At 55.6% G+C, this 23,460-nt stretch overlaps 1 protein-coding gene across 5 annotated transcripts in view; it reads left to right on the forward strand.

Annotated features, from left to right (window-relative positions):
* CACNA2D2 (calcium voltage-gated channel auxiliary subunit alpha2delta 2) overlaps positions 1-23,460 on the forward strand; it is a 142,189-nt gene that overhangs the window by 17,052 nt on the left and 101,677 nt on the right. For all 5 annotated transcript variants that reach the window (XM_055275900.2, XM_055275869.2, XM_055275879.2 and 2 more), the window contains exon 2: positions 10,718-10,799. In XM_055275900.2, the coding sequence (XP_055131875.2) occupies positions 10,718-10,799 (82 nt within the window). The remainder of the gene's footprint in view (positions 1-10,717; positions 10,800-23,460) is intronic.

A 23,460-nucleotide genomic window follows, 5' to 3' on the forward strand; every position in this document is an offset into this window, starting at 1 on the left:
CAGGGCAGGCCAGTCTGCTAGGCGGAAGATGTTCTGGTAAATTTATCCCCAAGTGTTTCCAGAACTCTTTTTGGCCAGGCTCCAAGCTAAGCTCTGTAGGAAGCTTGATTATGGGACTAGGCCGCAGCCCCAGCCTAAGATGAGGCTTGGTAAAGTGTGGTGAGAACTGTGGCTTTGAGAAGAGGGTGGGGGAAACGTAGGAAGGCTTCCTGGCAGAGGTGACTTGGCCAGGTAGAGGAAGGACAAGGCCAGAGAACAAAGCTGGCCCTGATGGATTGAGTTCCGTCTTCGCTTGGCCTCTCCTCTGTACATGGATATCTTCGGGGGGCCTGTGAGCTTCCACAGAGGATTTTGCTCTGAGGGGAAACGGAGGACCTTGAGGGGGTCTCTGTCTTCTTCAAGGCAGGAGGCCATGTTGAGGACTCATACAGAGGACAGCTATTTGTGGCTTAGTGAGGATTTGACTCATGCTGGGGGGTGGGGAGGATGTGCAGGAGGGGAGATGGGGATGTGTGAATCACAGAATCTGACCAGAATGGTTGGTGACACATGGACAGGGTCTGTCCTGCCACCTCTAGTCCAGCTTCAGCTCCTGGTGTGGGGCAGGAACAGAAGGCTGTAGCTTCTGGGTTCCTCCCTGACCCACTTGGTGACCTCTACAGGTGTCCCAACCCTACTGTGCTCTGTGAGATGAGGCCTGGGCGTGGCTCCCCCATTTCAGCACTGGCTGGGCACACAGGGACTGCAGCAGTGTTCACCTCATGAGGGCTGATCATGCTGAGCCTCAGCTTACCCATTTGTGAAATGGGCCTGGGCAGGACTTAACGTTCCCATCGTGCCTGACTAGCTGGGGAATGTGCTGGGGAGAGGAGGTATCACAGACCCCAAAATGCGCATAGTCTGTGTCAGTGGCCGGGGTGGGTGGTTCCAGGCCTGGAGAACCCTGGATCCACCTCCTGGATTCCTGTCCCCGTGCCCCTGGTCTGGACCCTTTGCCTTGCCCCTGGAAGGCCCGGGCTTATTTGTTAGTGCCTCTCGCTGATTGCTATATCCCAGCTCTAGACTTCTGAGAAAACTGGTGCTGGCACCTTGGCGACCCCTGAGCCTCAGTTACCAGGGCAGTTGCTGGTTTTACCCCTGGCCTCAGGAAAGGGTTCTCCCCCTCAACCCCTGCATAGTGAGCTGTAAGTCACTGTTACCATGTGTGGCTGCCTGTCTCCGTATCCTAGGAGTTTCTCAGTAGAGTGCAAAACACAGGAATAAACTGAGTGCTGGGTGGTGGGAGCTGCTGAGGCCCCCATGGGCCCTGAATCTAGATGCTTCAGAACAGCCTCAACGTTTATAATGATTATTAACTCAATACGGAGTCATGTTTTCCAGCGCTACCTTCTAAAATACATTTATAACTACCTCACCAGTTACATATTAGGGGTCCACATTGGATTTTGTTGGAAAAATAAAAGGTGAATGATCTTGCTGCTGGAGCAGTCTGAAAACCACTAGGGTGGCTCAGTTTTGTCAGTCCACAGATGGGAAACCAAGCTACAGACAGGGGAGTGGGTGAGCCTGCGCGGAGCCCATGGACTCTGGCTCCAGGAACCAGAACCCAAGTGTGCAGGAGAGAGCTCCATGGGGGTGAGGGTGGGGGTGGGTGCAGGTGCTGGGTGGCTGGTGTTTAGGGACAGGGTGGCAGAGATAGAGTGGAGGACAGCCCAGGTCTGGGTCACTCTTCCTCAGCACTTTCTTCTTGCTTCCTGGAAGAAGTGGCTGCTCCAGCGCCAGGGCCTTCTGGGAGAGCCATGAATTATGCACGGAAGCCACAGGCCTGGGCAGGCCCATCATAAATGAGCCTTAATAATTCATATGGAAAGGAGCCAGGGGAAGGGAGGGCCTCCTGGGCCAGCCCTGGGGCAGCCACCACGCTGCCAACCTCTCTGCAGGCTCCCCCTGCCCACCCCGCCTGCCTACCCCGTGGCCAGCCACACGCAAGCTGGACAGGAGGCCTGGGAGGTCAGCAGGACTCTGGGGAGGTTTATTCACTCAGCAAATGGCCTGTTCTTCCAGGCAGGAGAGCAGGAGCCTCCTGGCTCAGGGCTCACAGCCCAAGGCAGAGGCTAACAGTAAGCAAGAGGGAGGATGTCTGATGGAATACTAGCCAAAAGAATCACCCCAGGAGGGGACATAGAGATCAGTTGCTGCTGGGGGGGTGCAATTTCAAATGGAGGGGCAAGGAGGTCTTCACGGAGCAGGTGACGTGTTTGTGGAGACTGGAGGGAGGTGAGAGGCCCTTGGACTTCTGAGGAGAGACTGTTTCAGGCAGAGGGAACAGCATGTGCTGAAGCCTGTGCAGGGACTATAGGGGCATGTTCAGGCCACACCAAGGGGTGAGGTCAGGGAGGCTACTGGGGGTGCAGCCACTGGGTGGACTTGGACTTTCCCCTAGTGCAACGGAGTTGACAGAGGAGGGACATGACAGCAGGGCACTCCAGCCATGTGTAGAGGGGAACAGACCGGGAAGGCAGGTGCCAGGCAGAAGGTGGAGGCCAGTGAGTGAGCTGGCAGCTGCAGAGGTGCAGGAACCCTGATGGGGCCCGGCCAGGGAGGCAGTTGGCAGTGGGTGGATTCGGGCACATTGCAAAGGTGGAACCTGTAGCACTTGCTGATAGATTGGATGTGGGTGTGAGAGAAAGTGGGTTCTAGGTCACCCCAAGTCTTTGACCTGAATGGAGGGAGCTGCCATCAGCAGAGGCAGGGAGTGAGGAGAAGAGGTGGAGACGGTCCCAAGGGACTGTCAGGATCTCGGATCTCGTTTCGGACACGTTGAGTTTAAGAGGCCCCTTAGCCACACCCGCAGCTGGGCATTGAAGACTGATGTTCTGATTTGAGGTATGTGCAGCCTGACGGGTGTTTGTGACCTTGTGACCTGGAGCACATCTCTCAATTGCTCTGTGCCTCGGTTTCCCTCTGAGGAGCACGGATACTGATCTAGCTGCTGTGCAGATGAATTAAGGCAGTGCAGTGAGATCCCTGGCCTGTCACCACTGGCTCAGGCCTCAGGCAGGGAGGGTCCCCATCAGACCCCTTGAGATATGGATCCTTAAATAGTCCATGGAGGCCTCAGGCTACTACTCCTTGGTTAGAGAGGGAAACTGAGACCCGCAGAGGCCAAGAAGCAGAGCCGAGTGGGCCGCCTGGGGTCTTCCATTCCTGGATAGTGCTGCTACCTGGCTCCAGGCTGTGCTGCTTTCCTCCACTCCCCCAAACCCAGCAGGCTGCTATGAGTAAATATTGGGCTGGACCTGGTGCCCTAATTAATGCCGGATGATGGCTCACCGTTAGTCTGAGGGGGAGGCACAGACTGCTGCCTCCCAGCAGAGCACGAATTAGAAGGAAAAGCTCTTCTCGGCAAAGAAAGGGAAGGGATAGCCCTGTAATTAATAACCTCATGAGGACCAGGAAGTATCTGGGCAGGGTCCCAAGGCACGCACGGTCGAGGGAGATGACTTTGGACCCATTCATGCTTTGGCAACACCTGCCCCTCCCCAGCTCCTCAGGGTCTCCAAGGTCTCTGTGCTAACTGGGCTGCCTTGGCTCCTGTGTGCATGGGATGAGTGGGTGAGATGGGGACGGTGCTCCTGGAAGCATCATGCTGCTCATTCTAGGGTCCCTTCAACTGAATCACAAATAGGTTGAAGATGGGCCAGCCCCCGTTGTGTTCTGTGCCTTGGTTTGCCAGCTTGCGAAGTGGTAGGTGGCTAGCTGGGGAGCCTTACTCTATCATGAATCAGCTGAGCAAGCATGCTTCCCTCTCACTCTGGCCTCAGTGTCCCCTCCATGGTCATTGTAGTGTGAGGCCAGTGCTGATTTGCCACCACATCTGAAGGCACTGTAATCTCGTGGCCTGGGTGGCCTCTGGGGAGTGAGTGACCTCGGCTAGACTGTTGCCCTCTGCCAGCCCTGTCATCCTTGGGAGGCCCTGCCCTGGGCTTTGAGCCCCCAAAGCTGCTGAAACCTGAGTCTTCTCTCTTGCATGGACAAGCAGGAAGGAAGGTCTGGTCACAGGAAACCCTGCCCTTCCCCAGGGCTCCTTGGACAAGGCACCCCACCAGGTCTCTGCTGCATTGGGTCTCTGGGAGCAGTGCAGAGAGGGGCTGCAGCCCACCTGGAGGCCGCAGTCTAAGGAGAAGGCACAACCATCCCATGTTTAGGGAGCTGCAGGCTTGAGGAGGGAGGCTGGACTGTGGTGAGAGCAGTCCCACCTTCTGGATGGGCCTGTGTGCCATGAGTGTGTGGGGCAGCCGTCACTGCTAGCATCCCACATGTGAGGCTGTGGTTTCCACTTAGCTCCTCGGAGGTGAAAGGAATGGTGAACTTTATCTCCATTTTCCAAATGTGGAAATGGAAGCCTAACAGGAAAGGTCTAGTTCAAGGTCTTGCAAAAGCTAGGGCTGGATCTAGACACTCAGTACACTAGGTACTGTACACTCAGTACACTCAGGCACTAGGTACAGAGGGACATCCACCCGAGTGGTCAGAGAGGACTCCCCAGGGAAGGTGGCCCAGGAGATGCCACCGTCCTGGAGTGCACCCTTGAGCTTCCTGCTGTTTGCGCAGGTCAAGGGCCTAGGGAAGGGACCAGCCTTGTTCCAAGCCCTGCTTCAGCTGCTTTCTGAGCTTGGAGTGACTGCTGGGGGAAGCACGCCTTCTCCAGGCTAGGATGCGGGAGTGGCCTGCTTGCCTCTCCACCCTGTCTTTCCCCTTCAGAAGACTGCAAAGGTGCTGAGGTGGGAGGTAGCAGGCCAGTGGAAATAACCAGAATAATTAAATAGCACTTTATATTTTATAGTTTTTATTTTTATTTTTTGAGACAGTCTCGCTCTGTCACCCACGCTGGAGTACAGTGGCATGGCCTTGGCTCACTGCAGCCTTGACCTCCCAGGCTCAGCGATCCTCCAACCTCAGCCTCCCGGGTAGCTGGGACTACAGGTGTATGATACCACACCCAGATAATGTTTGTATTTTTTGTAGAGACAGGATTTCACCGTGTTGCCCAGCCTGGTCTCAAATTTCTGGGCTCAAGCAAACTGCCCACCTCGGGCTCCCAAAGTGCTGGGGTTACAGGGGTGAGCCACCATGCCCAGCCTGCACTTGATTTTAAATTGTTGCCTTCCCCAGAGCTGGGAGAATAATTGGCCAGCCTGTCATGAGAGAAGCAAGAGACCTGGGGCCCTGCCATTGCCAAGTTTGCTTCACCGTGCACTTGGCAGCAGTGGTCTTCACTGTGCCTGCTCCTTCACACTCCTCACCTGTCCCAGCCTCATCCTGTCCTGTCATCCAGCCCTCCTGCTTCCCCTGCTGCCCACCCTTAGTATCCACCCCTCACTCCCTCATGCAGTGCAGTGGCTGAACTGCCAAGCTGAAGGGAAGGCCACAGACTGATTATACGTGCCCAGTGGAACAGAGTTGATCCAGACAGGCCATCTGCGAGAGGCAGCAGGGCTTTGATGACAAAAAATGCCTCCATGTGAGTGGTGAGAAGCCCCACAGAGGCAGAGCTCGGCGTTCCAAGCCCCTCGCTCCCTACCAGGCCTTGACCCTTCTGGGGCCTGCCCCTGTCTGCCCTTGAACAGAGCCCCTCCCCCATCCTTTCTCGCCTCTCTGCTGGGTCCAGCTGCCCACACCCACCCGTGCCCTCTGAGGGTGAACCTGCTGTGTCACCTGTCTCTGGTTTTTTGATTTGTTTAATTATAGATGAGTTTTCTACATAATTTATTCCAAAAGCCTGGATTATACTGTACAATTAAATCACATTCTGATCAACAACTTCACATATAAAATTAACAACCGGCAACAGTTTAATCTATGCTGCTGCATCTGCACACGGACTCTTCTCGCTTTTCGCCATCCCCTCCACCCCCTTACCCCCCCACCCCCCTTCCTCCCCCTTCCTCCCACTTCCCCCCTTCCCCCTCCCCCCTCCCCCCTCCTTCCTCCCCCTTCCTCCCCCTTCCTCACCCTTCCTCCCTGTTCCTCCCTGTTCCTCCCTGTTCCTGTTCCCATTCCTCCCCATTCCAACCCCCTTCCTCTTTACCCTCCCCCTCCCCTGAGCATTTGCAGCTGCCCCTAAGCTGGAAGTTTCCACCTGAATGCGCTGCAGTTTGACATGCGCCCCCCACCCCAGCCTTCTAGCTGGGGTCTCAATGATCCTGTCTGCTAAAGAGGTCCTCAGCTGCAGCTCCTCACCCCACGCACAGATGATGTCACTCCCTTGCCTGATAGTGATATCCCCTCTTCCTCCCCAACTCCTCTTGGTTCTGAACCATGCCCTGGAAACCAAGGCCTGGCATCCTGCAACACAGGGTGTCATCTTCTTACCTGCAGAGCTGCCTCAGCCTGCCAGGCCTCTTCTGCAGTGCCCCCTCCCCACAAGCCTCCCCACCCCGCAACACAAGCTTTCATAGAAGATGTCCTGAGCCCTCAATAAGTCCTTAGATCTTAGGGGAGGGGCTGTATTGCATGAGCTGCTAGCCTTCAAAGGACTGCCCAGTAAAAACCTGTGGATTTGACCGTTAGAAACTATTCAGCCAGTCATTATTACCCCTGTTTACTGATGGAAAAGCTGAGGTTCTGAGGGACAGAACTCTTTGAGGTCACACAGCAGCAGAAGTGCCTTTCCCCTGAGGCTTCCCAAAGGCTACAATGTCCCAGAAAGATGGGGTCATGGAACAGATGGAGTCAGGACAGGTCTGCTTCTCTCTAAGTATGTGACCCTGTACCCATCCTTGCCAGGGGCTTCAATTTTCTTGTCTGGGAAATGGAGCCATAATGTGTTCACCTCCCTAGGGCCGGGCACATTGGAGGACGTGACTTGATCCCTAGTTTCTTGTGCCCACACCAGTCATTAAGTCACTGCAGCCCCTAGATGCCTGCATCTCCTCCTGGCCACTCTCCCCTCTCTGCCTTGTTAGTTTGGCACTTAGAAGCAATTAGGGATAAGCAGTGTCATCTCAATGAAAAGCATGGAAAATTACAAAGATGTAGGGAGCCAGCAGGTCCACCTCCCTGTTGGGTATGTGGCCTGTGGGCAACATTGTCTGGTCAAGGAGGCATTGGCTAGCCAGGTACTTGATTCCAAGCAGAGGGAAGTCTGGGCAGGATTTGATCAGCTTACCTTTGACCCAGTGGGAGCAGGGATTCTCATGCATCCATTGTCTTTCCAAGGCCCCCTCCCTTCTGCTGGAGTGAGTACGATTCCCTGGCCAGGGTTGGACCTGGCTTGGTGGGTGGCTTCTTGGCCACAAGGCAGGAACAGTGCAGGTGCATCCTCAACTCCTGGCCCCCTCAGTGCCTCTGTGTCACCCCTTGGAGCTGGCACTGGGACACTGGTGAAGTCCTAGAACCCACAAAGTCACATCTCTGTGACAATGGAATGAATTATTTTCTTTTTAACTCTGAGACACACATATTGCCTCCTAATTGAGTTTGATTTAAGTGAATAATCAGAGTAACTTGTTTTCCCTGGCACTGTGCTGTTGGGCAATGTGCTAGGGCTTGGGGTCTGCCCAGCAGGTCCAGGATGCCAGGCAAAGGGCCGGAGCCACCCCTAGACCTTGGGAGGACGTGTGTGTGGCCTGCTGTGTCATAGCAGGCCAGTTCCTGCAGCCCATAGCAGAGTCTAGAGCTACTCAGCCTCAGGGTGGGAGTGAGGAGACTGCGTAAGAGACAGACAGACAAGGAGGGAGGGAGAGCGAGCGTGTATGTCTTGGGGAAGGATTGGACTTTATCCTGAGACTTGGCTCTTCTAAAAATTATTTTAGTGTTGAAATAGCCTTTTTAGATGAAATGATGATGATTATAATAATGTGTTGTCTGAGCAAAATAAAACTTGGCATCCATGTCTCTTCTCCCAATTAATTTTCTTTTACTTAACTGTGAAATCCTAGAAGCAGAGACCTATAGACATCCTAGAAGAGTCAACAGCCTGGGGTGGAATCAGTAATGTGCTGGTAAATGTTTACAATTTGTTCTCTAGGGGGAAAAACATGGTTTCTAGCATTTGCCAATTCCTGTGGTGTAAATATTCCCACCATGACCTATTTCAAGCTCTTCAGGTGATGGTACCGAATGCAGAGTTGGGAAGAGGTGCACAGAATCAGCTTTTGTGAGTCAGCTTTTGTGACTCCAGCACACTTCTAGGGCAAGTCCTGTGTTCACTACTTCCTGGATAGGTGACCTTGGACAGGTCAGTTGAACCCACTATGCCTCAGTTTCCTTATCTATAAGGTGGGATGATAATGTTTGCTTCTTTGTGAGGACTGAAGCGAGAAAGTAGGTGACATGCTGGCACTGCACCTTGTACATAGTGGATGCCCTTGCACATATGAGTCCCAGGAAGGATTGATTGGCATTTTGTCCTCTACACCAGTGAGTGGCTGAGGTCAGGGTCAGGGCCAGGGCAGAGCGCATCGTTCCCTTCGGGGATCAGATCCTCACTCTGCCCATTTGTCTGCCCCCTGCCTGGCTGACTGTGATAGCCCATCCCAACATTAGCCCCCAGGGCTCCATCACAGGAGCACAAAGGAGCCATCCGCTATGTTGTCCACCCACAACCAGGCCCCGGTGGACAGGGGCCAGGGGTCACGCAGGCTGTCAATTTTCTGCTGCCCTTTGCCCTCCCCAGGCTGGCGGCTGAGGCCTGCTTGCCCTTCTTAGCCCAGCCTGCAGCCTGGCCTCCACCCGCACTCAGGGTTAGATTTTCCCCTGTGGCGGGGAGCGGAGGAGGGAATCTGGCTGTGGCTCAGCCAGCAACAAGCCGAAGCTAATACCTCTTTCTTTTGATGTTGATTTTTTTTTTTCCATCATGGTCCTGACATTCAGCTTGGCAAATTGCAATTAGTGATCTGCCTGCCTCCTGCTCCGAGTTCCCATGCCAACCAACCCAGGCACATACAGTGGCATGGGCCCAGCCCCCTAGTCACAGGCCTGAGTGGAGGAGGCAGGGCAGGAGGCCAGGTAGAGGCTTGGGCTCTTCTGACCCATGGAGCCAGAACAGTCCTGGCCCAGGTGGCACTGGAGGAGGCAGCAGGCCCAGGGAGTTGGGGCCAGATGCAATCTCCTGGACCCCATGGCTCCCGGGGTACCTCCAGAGGCTGGGGGCCTGGCATCACCCTGCCCCTACTGTACCCCGTGGGCTGTGTTTGACCCATGGCTTATTTAAATCTTCATGGTAATTTTTTTGTGCACCCTTCCTGGAAAGGTCTTGGTCTGTAAAATGGGAGTGTGTCAAATGGGATGGAGAAGTTGAGATACCTTTTCAATGCATGAGGGCAAAGATACCTTTTCAATGCATGAGGGCAAAGAAACCTTTGTGTTTCTGTGTGGTTCTCTCTGGCTGGCCTCTAGCAAGGTCTAGTGTGGTTTTGCTCGCTAGCCTGATCTGGTTCTGCTTAAGGGAGTGGGTCACGCATCTGAACCCAGGCAAGGCCTTGCCCCAGACTCCTTCCCTCTTCCAGGTTGTGGGTCTGAGAATAGAGGGCCATGTGACCAACTGTCCATCCTGTCCACTTACAAAGATCCCCGTGCAGTGAACACCCTTGACTTACCTATTCTCATGTGTTCTTATAACACTCTGAAAGGTGACCCCAAATTATCCCCATATTCCAGAGAAGGAAGCTGAGATGCAAACGGGTTAAAACAATCCCAGGGTGGGCCGGGTGCGGTGGCTCATGCCTGTAATCCCAGCACTTTGGGAGGCCAAGACGGGCGGATCACAAGGTCAGGAGATCAAGACTATCCTGGCTAACACAGTGAAACCCCGTCTCTATTAAAAATAGAAAAAATTAGCCAGGCGCGGTGGCGGGCGCCTGTAGTCCCAGCTACTCGGGAGGCTGAGGCAGGAGAATGGCGTGAACCCAGGAAGTGGAGTTTGCAGTGAGCAGAGACCGCGCCACTGCATGGGCGACAGAGCGAGACTCTGTCTCAAAAAAAAAAAAAGAAACAAAAAACAATCCTAGGATGGTACCAGTGTGAGGGAGACCTGCTCAGGATGTGGCTCAGGTGGATTGTGAGGCAGGATGGTCTGCAGTGGACTCATGAGTGGGTGGTTCCTGCTGGACATCCAGCAATGAGCCTCGGGTAAGCGTCTGTCTACCAGGGTGTTGGATAGGCAAGGGCTGCCTAATCTGGAACTCTCCACGTCCACTGCTCAGGTGAGACCTAGAGGGGCAGGGACCTGCCCAGTTATACAATGACTTGGTGACAGCAGTGTTCTCTCCCCTTCCCTAGGCCCCACCTGGCCTTGGGAACAGGAGGCTCCAAGATCCAGCAGACCTCACTCCCTGAGGCTCCCTCATGTCTCCCTCCTCCCTGGTATCCAGAAGTCCCCAAGTTCAGAGCAGCTACATCAAGGGCTGGCTCTTCACAATGAAAAGTAGCCTCACTGCAGGCTTCTCCGAGCCGCTGAGCTCCCTCAGCACTTCCACAATGCAATCCTCTGTCCTCCCCGCCACCCCACAGTGCATGAGGAGAACCTTGGCCACCGGGTCTGGACTTCAAAGGGGAATCACAGGTGCTTGCTGGTTCCTTGCTGTGGGTCCTCCTCTAGTGAAAATTGGGGTGTGAGTGGATAGCTGCCCCCAGTGCCCCCGGGTTGGCTGGGGCGGGGCTTTGCAGCTCTGGGCGGGCCCTCCTGACACCTCTCTCCTCTCTCTGCCTACAGGATGCAGCACTGGGCCCGGCGTCTGGAGCAGGAGGTTGATGGCGTGATGCGGATTTTTGGAGGCGTCCACCAGCTCCGTGAGGTGAGCCCGGTGCCACTTGCTGTCTCTTCAGGGACCCTCTTCCCAGGGAAGGGGGAAAGCTTCAGAAATAAGGAGTGAGGAAGATTTGGTTTAATGGAGGTCCTGGTGTGGTGAGACCTGATAGGCCCATGGGGGCAGGTGGGACATGACTGGATGGGCAGTACGCCTCTGGGGCCTGGCCTGCTCTTCCTGAGGCAACGATCAGAGCCACCACCCGGCTTGGACGATGACCCTATTGCTGAAAGGGATTTGGAGCTTTTTGGGCTTTCGGGAGGGAGAGGTCTGTGTCTGAGGCACACCTGGGATGAGAGCCCAGGCCCAGGAGGGGTCAGTGGACGCGGGGGTGCACGGGAGCTGAAAGGATCCAGGAAACAATGGGATGGCCGATCCATGCCAGCCCGAAAGCGGTGCTTGAGGTGCTGTAGCAGGAGACAGTGAAATCCCATGCCTGGCGGGATGAGGGATCAAGGTGTGGGAAGGGTGATTGAGTAGGCACTAGCCACCACATCCATCCTGGGAGATTATGTTAATGTTTGAAATAGTGATGTGAAGAGCAGGCCATCCGTCACGTCCGGAAGCTGCAAAATGTGCTGCTGTCAGGCCCCGGGCTCCTGAGCCATTGCTCTCTACGTGGAGATGCAGAGGCTGGGAGGGCTGAGCTCTTGGAGTGATTGGAGCTGTGACTCCCGGGGTACGTGCGGTCTTTGAGGATCTTGTTGCCGGGGGGCTTGGACCAGGAGGTACTGACCAGAACTGAGCAGGGGATTAAATGGGGGTCTCCCACTGAGAGTTGGCCTGAGAACAGCAGAGTAAGCCGACCTACTGTTGCTGGTTCAGTCGGGAGTCCAAGTCCAGGGTTTGGGGATTATATACCCACTGTGTTCCTGTTGTCCCTGTTGGTCAGGGCCAGGGTCAGCAGATGTAACCTCGGTGGGGCAGGGACCGTGGGGGTTGTCCTCAATCCCTTTCTCATGCTTAGCTTATAGCTGGTGCCCAGGAAGTGGGGGTGGCAGCCAGTGTGTTGACACTGGGTGTGAATGTAGGACCTCTGGCACAGGCTGGGGCTGGTCATGGGTGGCTAAAGACGTGGCAACGCCGTGGGGAGGGAGAGTCCAGGTCTGGAGGTCTGTGTCCTCCCTGCCAGTGGCCCAGTGACACTAAACACCCCTTTCCTGGTTGCTGGGCTTGGATCTCAGCAGCCTCCATCACAGTCTCTTCCTGTGAACTCTCAATGACTCAGCCGCACTTGGAGGCCGGCAGAGCTTTCCAGAGAAAGTGCTGTAGGAAAAGCTGTTCCGGAACAGGAGTCAATTTAGGCTCAGGAATAGCACCCAGCACTAACCAGGCTCCAAGTAGCCACTGCCAAGGATAGCTGTGTGGGCTAATGAAGGAATGATAGCTCCCTGATGTGTGCAGCCAGCACCTTTCCAAGTTTCATATCAGGACATAAGCTATACCCCATATCAGGAGTTAACTGTACTCCTCCAGTCAATAATCCTTCATGCCTCAAACCTTTAGCCTGAAGATGTTGTTTTTTTTTTTATTTTTTTATTTTTTGAGACGGAGTCTTGCTCTGTCGCCCAGGCTGGAGTGCAGTGGCACGATCTCGGCTCACTGCAAGCTCCGCCTCCTGGGTTCACGCCATTCTCCTGCCTCAGCCTCTCTGAGTAGCTGGGACTACAGGTGCCCGCCACCACACCCGGCTAATTTTTTGTATTTTTAGTAGAGACGGGGTTTCACCGTGGTCTCGATCTCCTGACCTCGTGATCCGCCCGCCTCGGCCTCCCAAAGTGCTGGGATTACAAGCGTGAGCCACCGCGCCTGGCCGAAGATGTTGTTTGTTTTATACTCACGGGCAACTCAGGCTCTGAATGGCAATGAGAAAATAATGTTCATACGTCATGGCTGAGGTCTGTCTGGACCAGTGAGCTTGCTAGATTGTGAGAACCAGAGATGGAATCCCAGCTCAGCATACCATCATGTGCCCCTGGGTGAGCCCTGGATCCTCTCTGATCCTCATTCTTGACCCATACATGGCTGGGAAGTCTGACTGGAGGATGAAGCGGTGAAAACAGCAATAGACAGGCTGATACAGATATGCCCCTTTTTTGGAAATCAAATTTGAATTTCTCTCATTGATCATTTTCACTCCCAGGGATAATTTCCCTTCCTTTCTGATGGGACTTGAGAGATTCCACTTTCGTTAGTGAACCTGTCTCCCCCACCCTCTGCCTCCCAGCAGTCACCAAGGTGGTCATGCTGCTGGCTTGTAGCAGAGCTGGGGCATGGACCCAGGGCTCCTGACTCCTGTTCCAACGTGCAGCTCCTGCTCTGGTTCCACTTCCCCTCTTGGTAGGATGGACAAGATGAGCCTGGGGCAGTAGGGAGCTGGGCCAGAGCAGGGCCGTGCTCAGCGTGGCAGGCAGGCAGGCAGGCAGGCAGGCAGAGAAGTGCTGACCTGGCGTCCCCGGCTCCTCCTGGCACTCTGGTGGAGTGTCTCTGCCTGCCGATGGCTGCCAGCCCTCCAGCGGCTGTCTGTCCTGCTCTAGTTTTCCTCATCTGCTTCTTCAGCCTCTTAACTTCCTGCCAACAGCTCTGGGGCTGTTTCTTGGCACGGGGCACTCTGGTGAGGTGGGCGTGGGGGTTGGGGGTTGAGGTGTAGAGTTCTAGAGGAAGAGGGCAACCCTGTGGGAGCAGGAGGAGCCAACCAGTTTGCTCCCTAGCCCTCCACAACTCACCCCTGACCCCGACTCAGCCACCATTGCTCTCCAAATGCACATGAAGATGGTCCATGTACCCAGCCCATACCTGGCTCTGATAGGTCAGGAGGATGCTTGGAGAAAAGCTCTGACCCAGCTGTGATACTGCTGCAGACCCTGGCACCAGCTCTGCCAAGCTGACAGCCTTGGCCCCCAGTGGGGCTGCCCCTCCTCAGCCCTCCTTGAGCTGATTCTGAGTTGCCACCAAACAGCTGGGGTGATCTGGCATCCAGGCCCCTTGGCCTTCTTCCCCTCAAAGGCTGCCCAGCCTGAGTGCCCCCATCCTAGAGGCTGCCCCACTCCCAGTAGCTTGGAGCCATGAGGGCTGGCAGCTGCCAGAGTGCAGAAACTGCAGACAGTAGCGTTTGGGAATGTTTTCCTTGCCTTGGCACTTTCCTCCTCCTGACCTCACCATAACCCCCATGAGGGCATGGCTGGGTGCAGACTGGCCCATTTGCAAGTTGAAACTGTGGCATACTTCTGTGGCATGTGGGCACTCCCTGTGAAGACCCCATCTCATTTCCTCATCTAACATCGCAGCTAGTGCATAGCTGGAGCTCTCCTTGTGGCCTGGTGCTTACTTATTTTCCCCACCCCCACGCTTGGCCAGACACCCTGAGTTGCATCCTCCTGGGTTCCCCAGCCCAACTCCCCCAACCCGTGGCCCACTCTTGCCCTCAACAGGCCACAAAAGTATAGACCCTACTGTGTTCTCCCCCTGCAGAGCCCCTAGGGCCTCAGCAAGGTCTCTGGAGCCTCTTTTCTACCCTCCCACTTCAGCACCATATTGTCCCATCCTGGGGGAGAACAGAGTGCATATGCTTGGGCTCTGAGCTCATTTACATAATGAAGTTGATCAGGATGAATAATTCATCAGATGCCTGAGGGTGCATGGGGAATGGGGGTGGGGAGGATGTGGAGCTGGGACAGGTCTCCCCTCTCTGAAGCCCAGGTCACTCTGATGGGTGCAGCCAGGAACCTACCCTCTTCTGGCTAGGTGTCTAGGGTCCAGGGGGAGCAACGCTGGGAACCTGGTGGGAAGGCAAAGCAGGAGAGATTATAGTCAGACATGATGAAGAATCAGTTGGCTCCTGAGGCATGCCAGCCCCGGGATGCATTCCTGACCTCAGAGAGACACCTTCCTTGGAGGATCTCTATAGAAGGAGGGAAGCTCCTCTGCCTGGGGTCGAGGCTGAGGCTAGAGCTGCCTGGCCAGAGCTGGGCTAGAAGCAGGAACCCGGGACAGCCATGTTTGGAGGCCACAGGCTACCCCTCTGGGAAGGCTCAAGCCAATTCTGGACCCATGGAAGCCTTTCCCAGTCCTCATCAACCACTCATAGCTTGCCTGCTGGTCAGGGCAGAAATGGCATACGGCGTGACCCACGTCCTGCCTGCCTTAACCCCATGATGGCCTTAGCCCAGCTACATGCTGCTAGTTATCCCTGTGATCCTATCATACAAATGGGGAAACTGAGGCCCTGGCTGCTCTCTCCACCAGCCACTCTCATAATGGATCCCTGGCAGGCCAGCCCTGAGTGGTGGCGGGGGAGCTGTCTAGCAGAGGAGCTACCCGGGGCCACCCCTCCCCCAGCCTGCTGAGCCTGCATTCATAGAGAATGGGACTCCAGAACTTGGAAATCCCCAACCTGAGTCTTTTGTTCCCCTCCCACTTCTGTGCTTCTCTGGACAGTCATGGTGATTCAGGTCAATGGTGTCTGTGTGTCTCCATTTCTTATGGGTAGCCAGGAATGGCATTTTCCAACCAGTGACAGCGGCACAGTCCTACTCCATCTACTCCATCTTGTCAGCCCCCAGCCATCTCTGTGCCCCGTCTGCTCAGCACTCCTCAGGAATGTGTAATTAATATTTGTGGAGTACCACATCTGGAGCTGGCTCCCGGCACTGACCAAAGTCTGGCCGTGTCCAGGGCCCCTTTCCCGAGGGGCTCAGGTAGGTGGGACAGGGCCCCTCTGCAGGTGCCTTTGAGACAGGCCTCCCCCTGTCCCCTTCCACCCTCCTCCTCAGCCAGCACCACCAACATCTGAAACACATGCACACTCACACACTGACTCTGGGGGCGCTGGCTGAGGCTGAGCTCTGTTCCCATCTAGGGAGGGTACACTCTGGGCGGGTGCCCTCTGGGCATCCAAAGTGGGATTAGCAGTGCCCACAAGTGCCAGGGAACCTCAGAACCTTAGAGGGGCTGGAGCAGAAGAGGAAGAAGGAAGCTGGTGGGAAGGGGCGCCCAGAGGGCCAGGCAAGAGGAACACAAGAAGCTGTCCCCCCTAGACCCCACAGAAGGTCCTCTCACCAGAGCACTGTGGTTAACATGTGCCCCCAGGAGACAGGCATGCAGCTCCTTGGCCAGGTCCCCCACTGGCACAGGCTGTCGCACTGACACACCGAGAGTCAGGTAAGGGGTGGCAAGCGTGGCACAGCCCCTCTGCAGGGCTCCTGCAGCCTTGAAGCCAGCATCTCCGGGCTCTGCACTTGCTCATCGCGCAGCCTCCACCCCTCCACCCAGCCACCTCCTGGTGAGGCCCAGCAGCGCCCTCATCTCCTGGTGTAGATGATGGGGATGTGGGGCGCATAAGGGTGGGGGGCGATGGGGAAGTGCGGGTGTGAAATATGCCGCTGGATAGGGATTGCTGTCGCTTGCCTCCCTAAAAACCCACATATATTATTCTTTAATGGAAAGTTAATTGTCTTATTATTCCCTCCATATGGTCCTCTTGCTTGGCACCCAGCGGGGATGTGTGGGGCTAAAGGGGGGGCTCCCAGGAGGGCGTCTGAGACGTGGTGAGGCCGCTGCTCGAGCATAATTGGGTGGAGAGAGGCAGATGCACAGGAGCCTGACCAAAGCCCTGCCTAGACCCACTCTGTGTCCCCCCAACCCAGCCTGCTCTCTACCTCTTTGCTTCCCAGGCCCTGACCTGGGGGCAGCCTCTTCTGGTACCCTCCTCCCCCGCCCACTGTAAAGTCTGGGAATGTTCTCTCCTGAGCACCGTGTGGGGAGACACAGGATTGGATGGGGAGTGACTGTTGCCATCCTGACCCCCCCCCCCCGCCCCATCCCCCCATATACACACACACTCCATTGCTGTCAGGAGAAAATTCCGTTTTTGAGAAGCTTTTCTAAAGCTATTTCATCCATGGCAGTCATCTGGCCTGGGCCAGCTGACTGGCTTAGGTCACCCATATCCTTCCACACGCCCTCATCAGAGAGGGGCTGTGTGGGCAGGGGGACTGTCCTGGGATGCCTGTCCCAGGGACCCTGGCTCATGTTGGCCACCCCTTCTGTGGCACCAGCCACCTGGAGCCTCCCCCACCCCAGTGACTCCTCCAGGCTGCTGAGGCTGGGCCAGGTATGGGTCCCCTTCTCAGTCCCTTGTTCCCTGCCAAGCCTCCTCTCTTCCTGACCCCTGGAATGAGGGTATTGTATCAGAACAGCCTAGACAAGGTAGAGATGCAGTGGCAGGAAGGCCCCAGAGAGGCCTGGCTACACATGGGCCCCTGGCTCCTGGAGTCCTGGCAGGGCAGGGCTGGGGCAGGGAACCCTGCTTCGAGGCTTCTGGGATTCCGAGTAGCCTCAGCAGGGAGTTGACCCCCAGGTTTCTATGGAGGCCATGGGCGCAGAGGGGCAGGTCTGTAGGATCAGCATCTCTGGGTGGGATCAGCTGGTGGTGCAGTCATGGAGAGGGGCCTCCAGCTTCCAGCTTGTGCCAACAGGTCACTAGAGGGCACTTCCAAGATCAGTTCCCAGGGGATAGGGAACAGCTTGGAGTGGGAGAGAAGCGGTAGGAAAAGCTGTGCCTTCTGAAGGTAGGACCTGCCTGTGGTCCCACAGCTAAGGCCAAGCTGGATTTGGATTTGAACCTAGGGCCTGTGCCAGGGGCAGCAGCTGGATGGTGGGAGGTGGTGAAAGGATGAAGCGGACAGGAAGCGCAGGCACCGTGGGACCCCGGGACATGTTGTCCTGCCTCTCTGAGCCTTGGTTCCCTCACCTGGGAAATGGGGATCCAAGCAGTACTGTCTCACTGGGTACATGAAGATCTCAGGCGAACAGGAGCAAGGAACGGCTGCAGACCTAGCCCTGCATAAGTGTGGGGTGCCTTTATCCCACCCCCACCCCCACAACCGCTGTCATTGCCTGCCCTTCCAGAGGTTGATCACAGTTTAGAAAAGTTCACATGCCCAAGGTGTCCTTTCTGCTTGATTCAGTCCAGGGGTTTAGAAACTGGTCCCTTCCTCTCTGCTGATCATGACACCTTTTAGGGACATCTCCCTGAGAGAGGCACAAAGGCCACCAAACTGGGGCAGAGGTTGAAAAAACAGGGCCTGTGGACCAGGGAAGGGTAGGTGATTTATTTGGCCAGAAATCCAGGGAGCTAGCTGCAGAGATGCTGTTGGGAAGGAGATGGGCAGAGACAAAAGGAAGGGCCCCTATACCCCGGAAGACTGTGAGTCAGTTTCTCCAGTCAGTCAACAAGTTGACACCTTGTCTCTCAGGCCCCATGGGCTTAAAGAAGGGGATGGACAGCTGGGCATGGTGGCTCATGCCTGTAATCCCAGCACTTTGGGAGCCTGAGGCGGGCAGATCACTTGAGGTCAGGAGTTTCAGACCAGCCTGGCCAACATAGCAAAACCCCGTCTCTACTACAAATAGGAAAACTAGCTAGGCATGGTGGTGCATGCCTGTAATCCCAGCTACTTGGGATGCTGAGGCGGGAAAATTGCTTGAACCTGGGAGGTGGAGGTTGCAGTGAGCCGAGATCGCTCCACTGCACTCCACCCTGGGCAACAGAGTAAGATTCTGTCTCAAAAAAAAAAAAAAAAAAAAAAGGAGAGAGAAGGGGATGGAATGGAGTAGGGAGTCATACAAAGCCACCCAGCTCTGACCTGTGCCTAGATGTTGGCGTTGGGAATGGAGAAGTTAGTGCATAAGTGCATAAGAAAATAGAGTGGCTGAGGCCAGAGCTGAGGATCGGGGGTTCTTGAGGGTGGAATCTCTCAGAATCTCTGGAAGGTTCTCTGCCTGGGTTCTCTGTCCCTCAGTTTAAGGAAGAGACAATCTCAGTGGCCATGAGCAGAACCTCCCTAGGCAGACAGCACTGCTCCGCCTGGAAGATTTTAGTCGCTAACCCTTGGCTTTGCTGCAGGGCCCTTCCCTGAAGTGAGGGCCGCTCAATCCTTCCATCTTGGGGATCAGCAAGGTTTGTCTGTGAAACTTTCCTAAAGTCCTACACACACACACACACACACACACACACACACGCACACAGTATTCTGATGAACTTGCTGGTTCTCTTCAGAGGTCCCTAGGGAGGCTGACCTTACAGCAGGACAGCGAGAGATCAGCTCGAACTCAGCCCTTGCATCTTGTTGAAGAGTAGCCAGGGTCTGCTGTCACCCCAACTGGCCTATGCATCCATCTCTGAAAAGGGACGGAGCTACCATGGCCTATGCATCCATCTCTGAAAAGGGACGGAGCTGCCATGTCCAGAGCCGGAGGCTGGTCTGGATGTTCGAGGGTGGGAGATGGGGGTTGGGGACGGAAGGCTGAATGGGTTTCATGCTCGGCCCCCTGGGGACAGTTGACCCAATCTGCATTCGTCCCCCGTCCTTCACTCCCTTCCATTGCTGGATCAGTGGCAGCCACGGGGACACTTGCCTCAGATTCGTGGAGCCCCAAGCACTTGGCAGAGGCAGAGAAGTAATTGGTTCTGACAAACCACAGCCGGCCCCAGGGGCGGCAGGAGCAGCATTCCCCACAACCAGACAGGAGATGGAGGCTCAGCATGGCCTCTCTCCACCTTCTCTGAGTGTGGCTGCCCTCACCTTGTAAGCGGAGATTTTATGTTTGGAGAAAGTTACAGAGCGATAAACCTTTTCTTATATCTGTCTCCCAGCCCTGGGACATGACACTTCTGAACAGAGGCTGGCCTGCTCCATGGAGAGAGGGAGAGACTGAGGCAAGGGTTGGCTCCTGGGCACACCCCCTCCTTGTCTATCTTTGGGTTCTCCTAAAGCAGGGAACCAAGTGACCGACCCTTGGAGCTTGAAGGCCTGACCTCAGTATGCAAGGGTGTGCAGTCTGGATGGAGAGGCAGGCTATGCACACACGCAGGCGTGTACATATGCCTGTGGGGTACACATGTCCATAGGTGCCCACAAGGCTGACATGGAGGAGGTGCCCAGCTACTAACTATTCAGTAGATGGAGAAGCAAAGCGGCGGGCCTCTGAGGACTGAAAAGGGACAGATCTGAGCTCTGACTCTGTCCCATTCGGCCTTGGGAACCATCCGCCCCCATGGAGAAACTGAGACTAGTGCATCAGGGTTGACTGAGCCTTGATGCCAGATGCCCTAGGAGATGTATCAGGCATGGGGCATCTGCCAGGACTCAGCCCCACATAGATGATCCCTGGATTGCTCTTTGTGAGGGTATGGAGGGCCCAGCAGCAGTGGAGAGGAGCTGGATGTGAGAGTGTGCTGGCTACCCAGATACTGGTCTGGGGCCAGGGAGGCTGGCCATTCCTAGAGTGACTTGAAGGCTTGGCCCAGGTGTGTGGCACCAGGCTGGGGTAGCAAGGAGCCTTTCTCAGGCCTTTGGGTGTCCTCCCCTTCACTCTCACTAGACCACTCAGCTTCTTCAAGTCCACTTGCCACTCTCCTCACTCCCCCTACCCCCTTACAGACCTCTTCCCAGCTTTAAACCCAGCCCACAGCTCCCCTCCTCCAGGAATCCCTCCAGATCAATGCTGAGGCCAGTGATGTCTGATACTTGCTGCTGCCTTCAGCTTTTGCATCTTTCAGGTACAGACAGAAGATGGGGGTTGCCGGGAATCTCTGGCAGGCCCAATCCAGTGTTCCCATCAGATGGGGCATGGAGACCATGGCCAGAAGGCAGGGTCACGCCCAGGCTTTCCAGAGTCCACCTGAGCGCAGGCAGTCAGACTGGGAAGGCAGCTAGCCCTGGAGATTCTTGGTCCTGTGATCCACTGTAGACACAGTTCCTGACCTGCTGAGGCTCGTGTGAGGTAGAACATGGGCTGATCATGGTGCATGAGAGATGCATGGTGCTGCATGGGGAATGTGAGCACACGTGCCCGCACACGGAGAAGAGAACAAGTGAACCCGTGTGCGTCAGTGCTGTAAGTAACGTGAGCGTTTGTGTGTCCATAGATGGGAGTGGTCATAGAAGGTGAGCATGTGCATGTGTGTGTACACAAACGTGCGGTTCTGAGTGCTGCCTGTGGAGGTGTGAGCAGGCACACATTAGAGTAGGGTGGGACTGTGAGGAGGCAGGTGTGGAGAACTCTGTCACCTGAGCAGGTGAGAACTACTTAGCTGATTAATTAGCAAAGCTGAGAAATCTCAATTGTGGATGAGGAGCACATGCACACACACTTCCCCCATGCATGGTGAGCATCCCCCCAGTCACTCTGCCTGTCACTGCTCAGCAGCCCTGCATGGGGGCAGGCTGCCAGGTGGTTGGAGGTGCATCCTGGGGTGGGGCTGGACCAAACATCCCTACTGTGGAGATCACAGGCCTTGTGCAAGGCAGTTCTCATCCGTAATCCAGTGCTCACAGAGGCTGGTGGTGAGGCACCTAGGACCTTGTCCCTGTTTCACAGATGAGAGAGCTGTGGCTGGTAAGGAGCAAGGAGCCAGAGCCTCATTTCCAGGTCCTGGGCCTCCTGGGGAGCGGGGGCATCCTCCAGAGTTTGCAGGCATGGTCAGGTGATTCTCCAGTACACTTGGATCCACTGAAGAGCTACCTTCCAAAGGCAGGGGGAGCTGTCTTGGTTCCTTTGGGCTTAGAGAAGAGCTAGTGTCCACCAGGGAGCTTTCTACAGTACAAGACAAATGACTCCCACTTACAACCCCTAGATGCTTGTCACAATCCAGTTTCCTCTGCATGCCTTGCAGGCAGGCCAGGGAGGCCTCATGCCCTAGAAGCCTTCTTAACACCTCCCTTCACCTGACCCTAGAAAGTGAGGGTCCCCCATGCTCCCCAGCTCCCATAGCCCTGTGCGCCTCCCCATCAGCATGAATCGCTGTGATTGCAGCTGCCCCTGTTTCATGTTCGTCATTTGGGCACAGCTCCTGGGACACTGATGGGATCTGTTGAACTTGTACCTGAGTCTTAGAGTCTGGGTTTGATGCTGACTCCTGGCAGGCAGGCCTGCTGCCCCTCAAAGACCCCTGGCCCTGCCACTGCACTGCATCATCATGCAGGGAGACCCGGAAGCTGGGTCAAGTGGCAGCCACTTACCTCTTGATCAGGTGCTGACGGAGGAGCCTTCATTATGCTCCATCTACCAGTGTGGAATAAATTGGTGTGCAGTGAATTTATTCCTTTTAAAGAGGGACTTTCACACCGGGGAAAACTTTTAAAAAGAACATTTATATAAAAAGCAATTACCGTGCCAGTAATTTGTATGTATTCTATCTACCCCTTCCATCGCTGCCTTTGTGTTCGAACGTGGCCACCTCCCGGGCAGCTGCAGCCTGGCACCCAGCCTCCCAACTACAGCATGCCGCCTGCTGGAGTGGCCTCCTCCTCCGGGAAGGATCGGGATGCAGGGCCTAGGCCCAGCAGGGGTATGGACTCCAGGAGTATAGCTGGGTGGATTTCTGTTCAGAACAGGTGCTTTGGAAATTTCCTCCCGTGTGCATCTCTGTCCTGAGGTTGCTCCAGCCCTAGTCCCAGGGCTGGCACATCCTTTCTGGGCCCTTCTTGGCAGCAGCCAAGCACTTAAAGGCACCTGCTTTCCAGCAGCCTCGCAGCCCAGTTCGCTAGAGGAGGAGGCAGTGGTGTGGGAGCAGGTATTTTCCCTCTGAGGAGCCACTAACGGGCACCCTGCTTCCCCAGCCGTTATTGCTCTCACACTCGATGCATCATGTAAATTGTCTCCATTGCTAAGTGGTAGAGGAGCCACTCAGGGGAAACGAGGGAGCAGGTCTAGAGCCTTCTTGGGGGAAAGCAGGAGACTAGGCCCTGAAAACTCATCCTCTGCATCAAGAAGGGCCTGGCCACCTCTCCTCTTAGACTAGGACCCCTGAGGCTGGCATACTGTCTCCCCCTCAGACCACAGCTTTTATGTGGGCTGTGGCTTCACCCCCACATCAGACAGGGGTTCCCAGGAGACTGGATAGGTTTCCTCTTTGAACAGGGCCACGGGATTGAGGCTTTGCTTCCCACTCAAACCAGCTCTTGGGATAGGACACATGCCCCTCTGTTGCCCAGGAAGGTCTGCTTCTCTCACCTGCATGACTTTCAGCAGCAGCTGGGCACTGGGGCCCTCCAGGAATGTGCACACTCACTCACAGCCTTAGATACCCTTGGCAAACTAGAGAAGGTCATGTCTAGTCCCGAGCTAGTTGACCTGCCTCCTCCGCAGATCCTGGAGTGCCCAAATAATCATGGGTCACTTCTGAAGTGAGTACCCAGTGAACGTGGGATGTAGAAAGGTAAATACTTGGGACAACCCCACATCCTGGGGTGCCAGCAGGTTCTTGGGTCACTGGGGGGGCTTCAGTCTCAATGAGCCATGGCCTGGGCCTGGTCAAGGCCTCGGTGATGGAGGGAGTTCTCCCAGGGTACTCACCTGGCCTGCTGTCCTGCCTTTTGAGGAGCTCCCATGCTCCCTCTGCATGAGCTGCAGAGGCAACCGAGCCCACCCAGGGGGTCTGGATTCAGCATCTCCCCTTCTGAGGAGCCAGGTGTGCTGGGCTTCATCCAAACTGTTGGACTCCTCTCAGCTGAGCTTGCCCTTGGCATGAGGTCTGCAGTGCAGGCTCACATGAGGGTCCTCCCTCCATGGGACTCAGGGGCTCTCTCACGCCCAGCCCTCATTCTCCCCCTGGGACAGGATGTCTGTCCCATACAAGGAGGCC

This window comes from Symphalangus syndactylus, chromosome 1, assembly GCF_028878055.3.
Source record: "Symphalangus syndactylus isolate Jambi chromosome 1, NHGRI_mSymSyn1-v2.1_pri, whole genome shotgun sequence".
NCBI lineage: Eukaryota > Metazoa > Chordata > Mammalia > Primates > Hylobatidae > Symphalangus > Symphalangus syndactylus.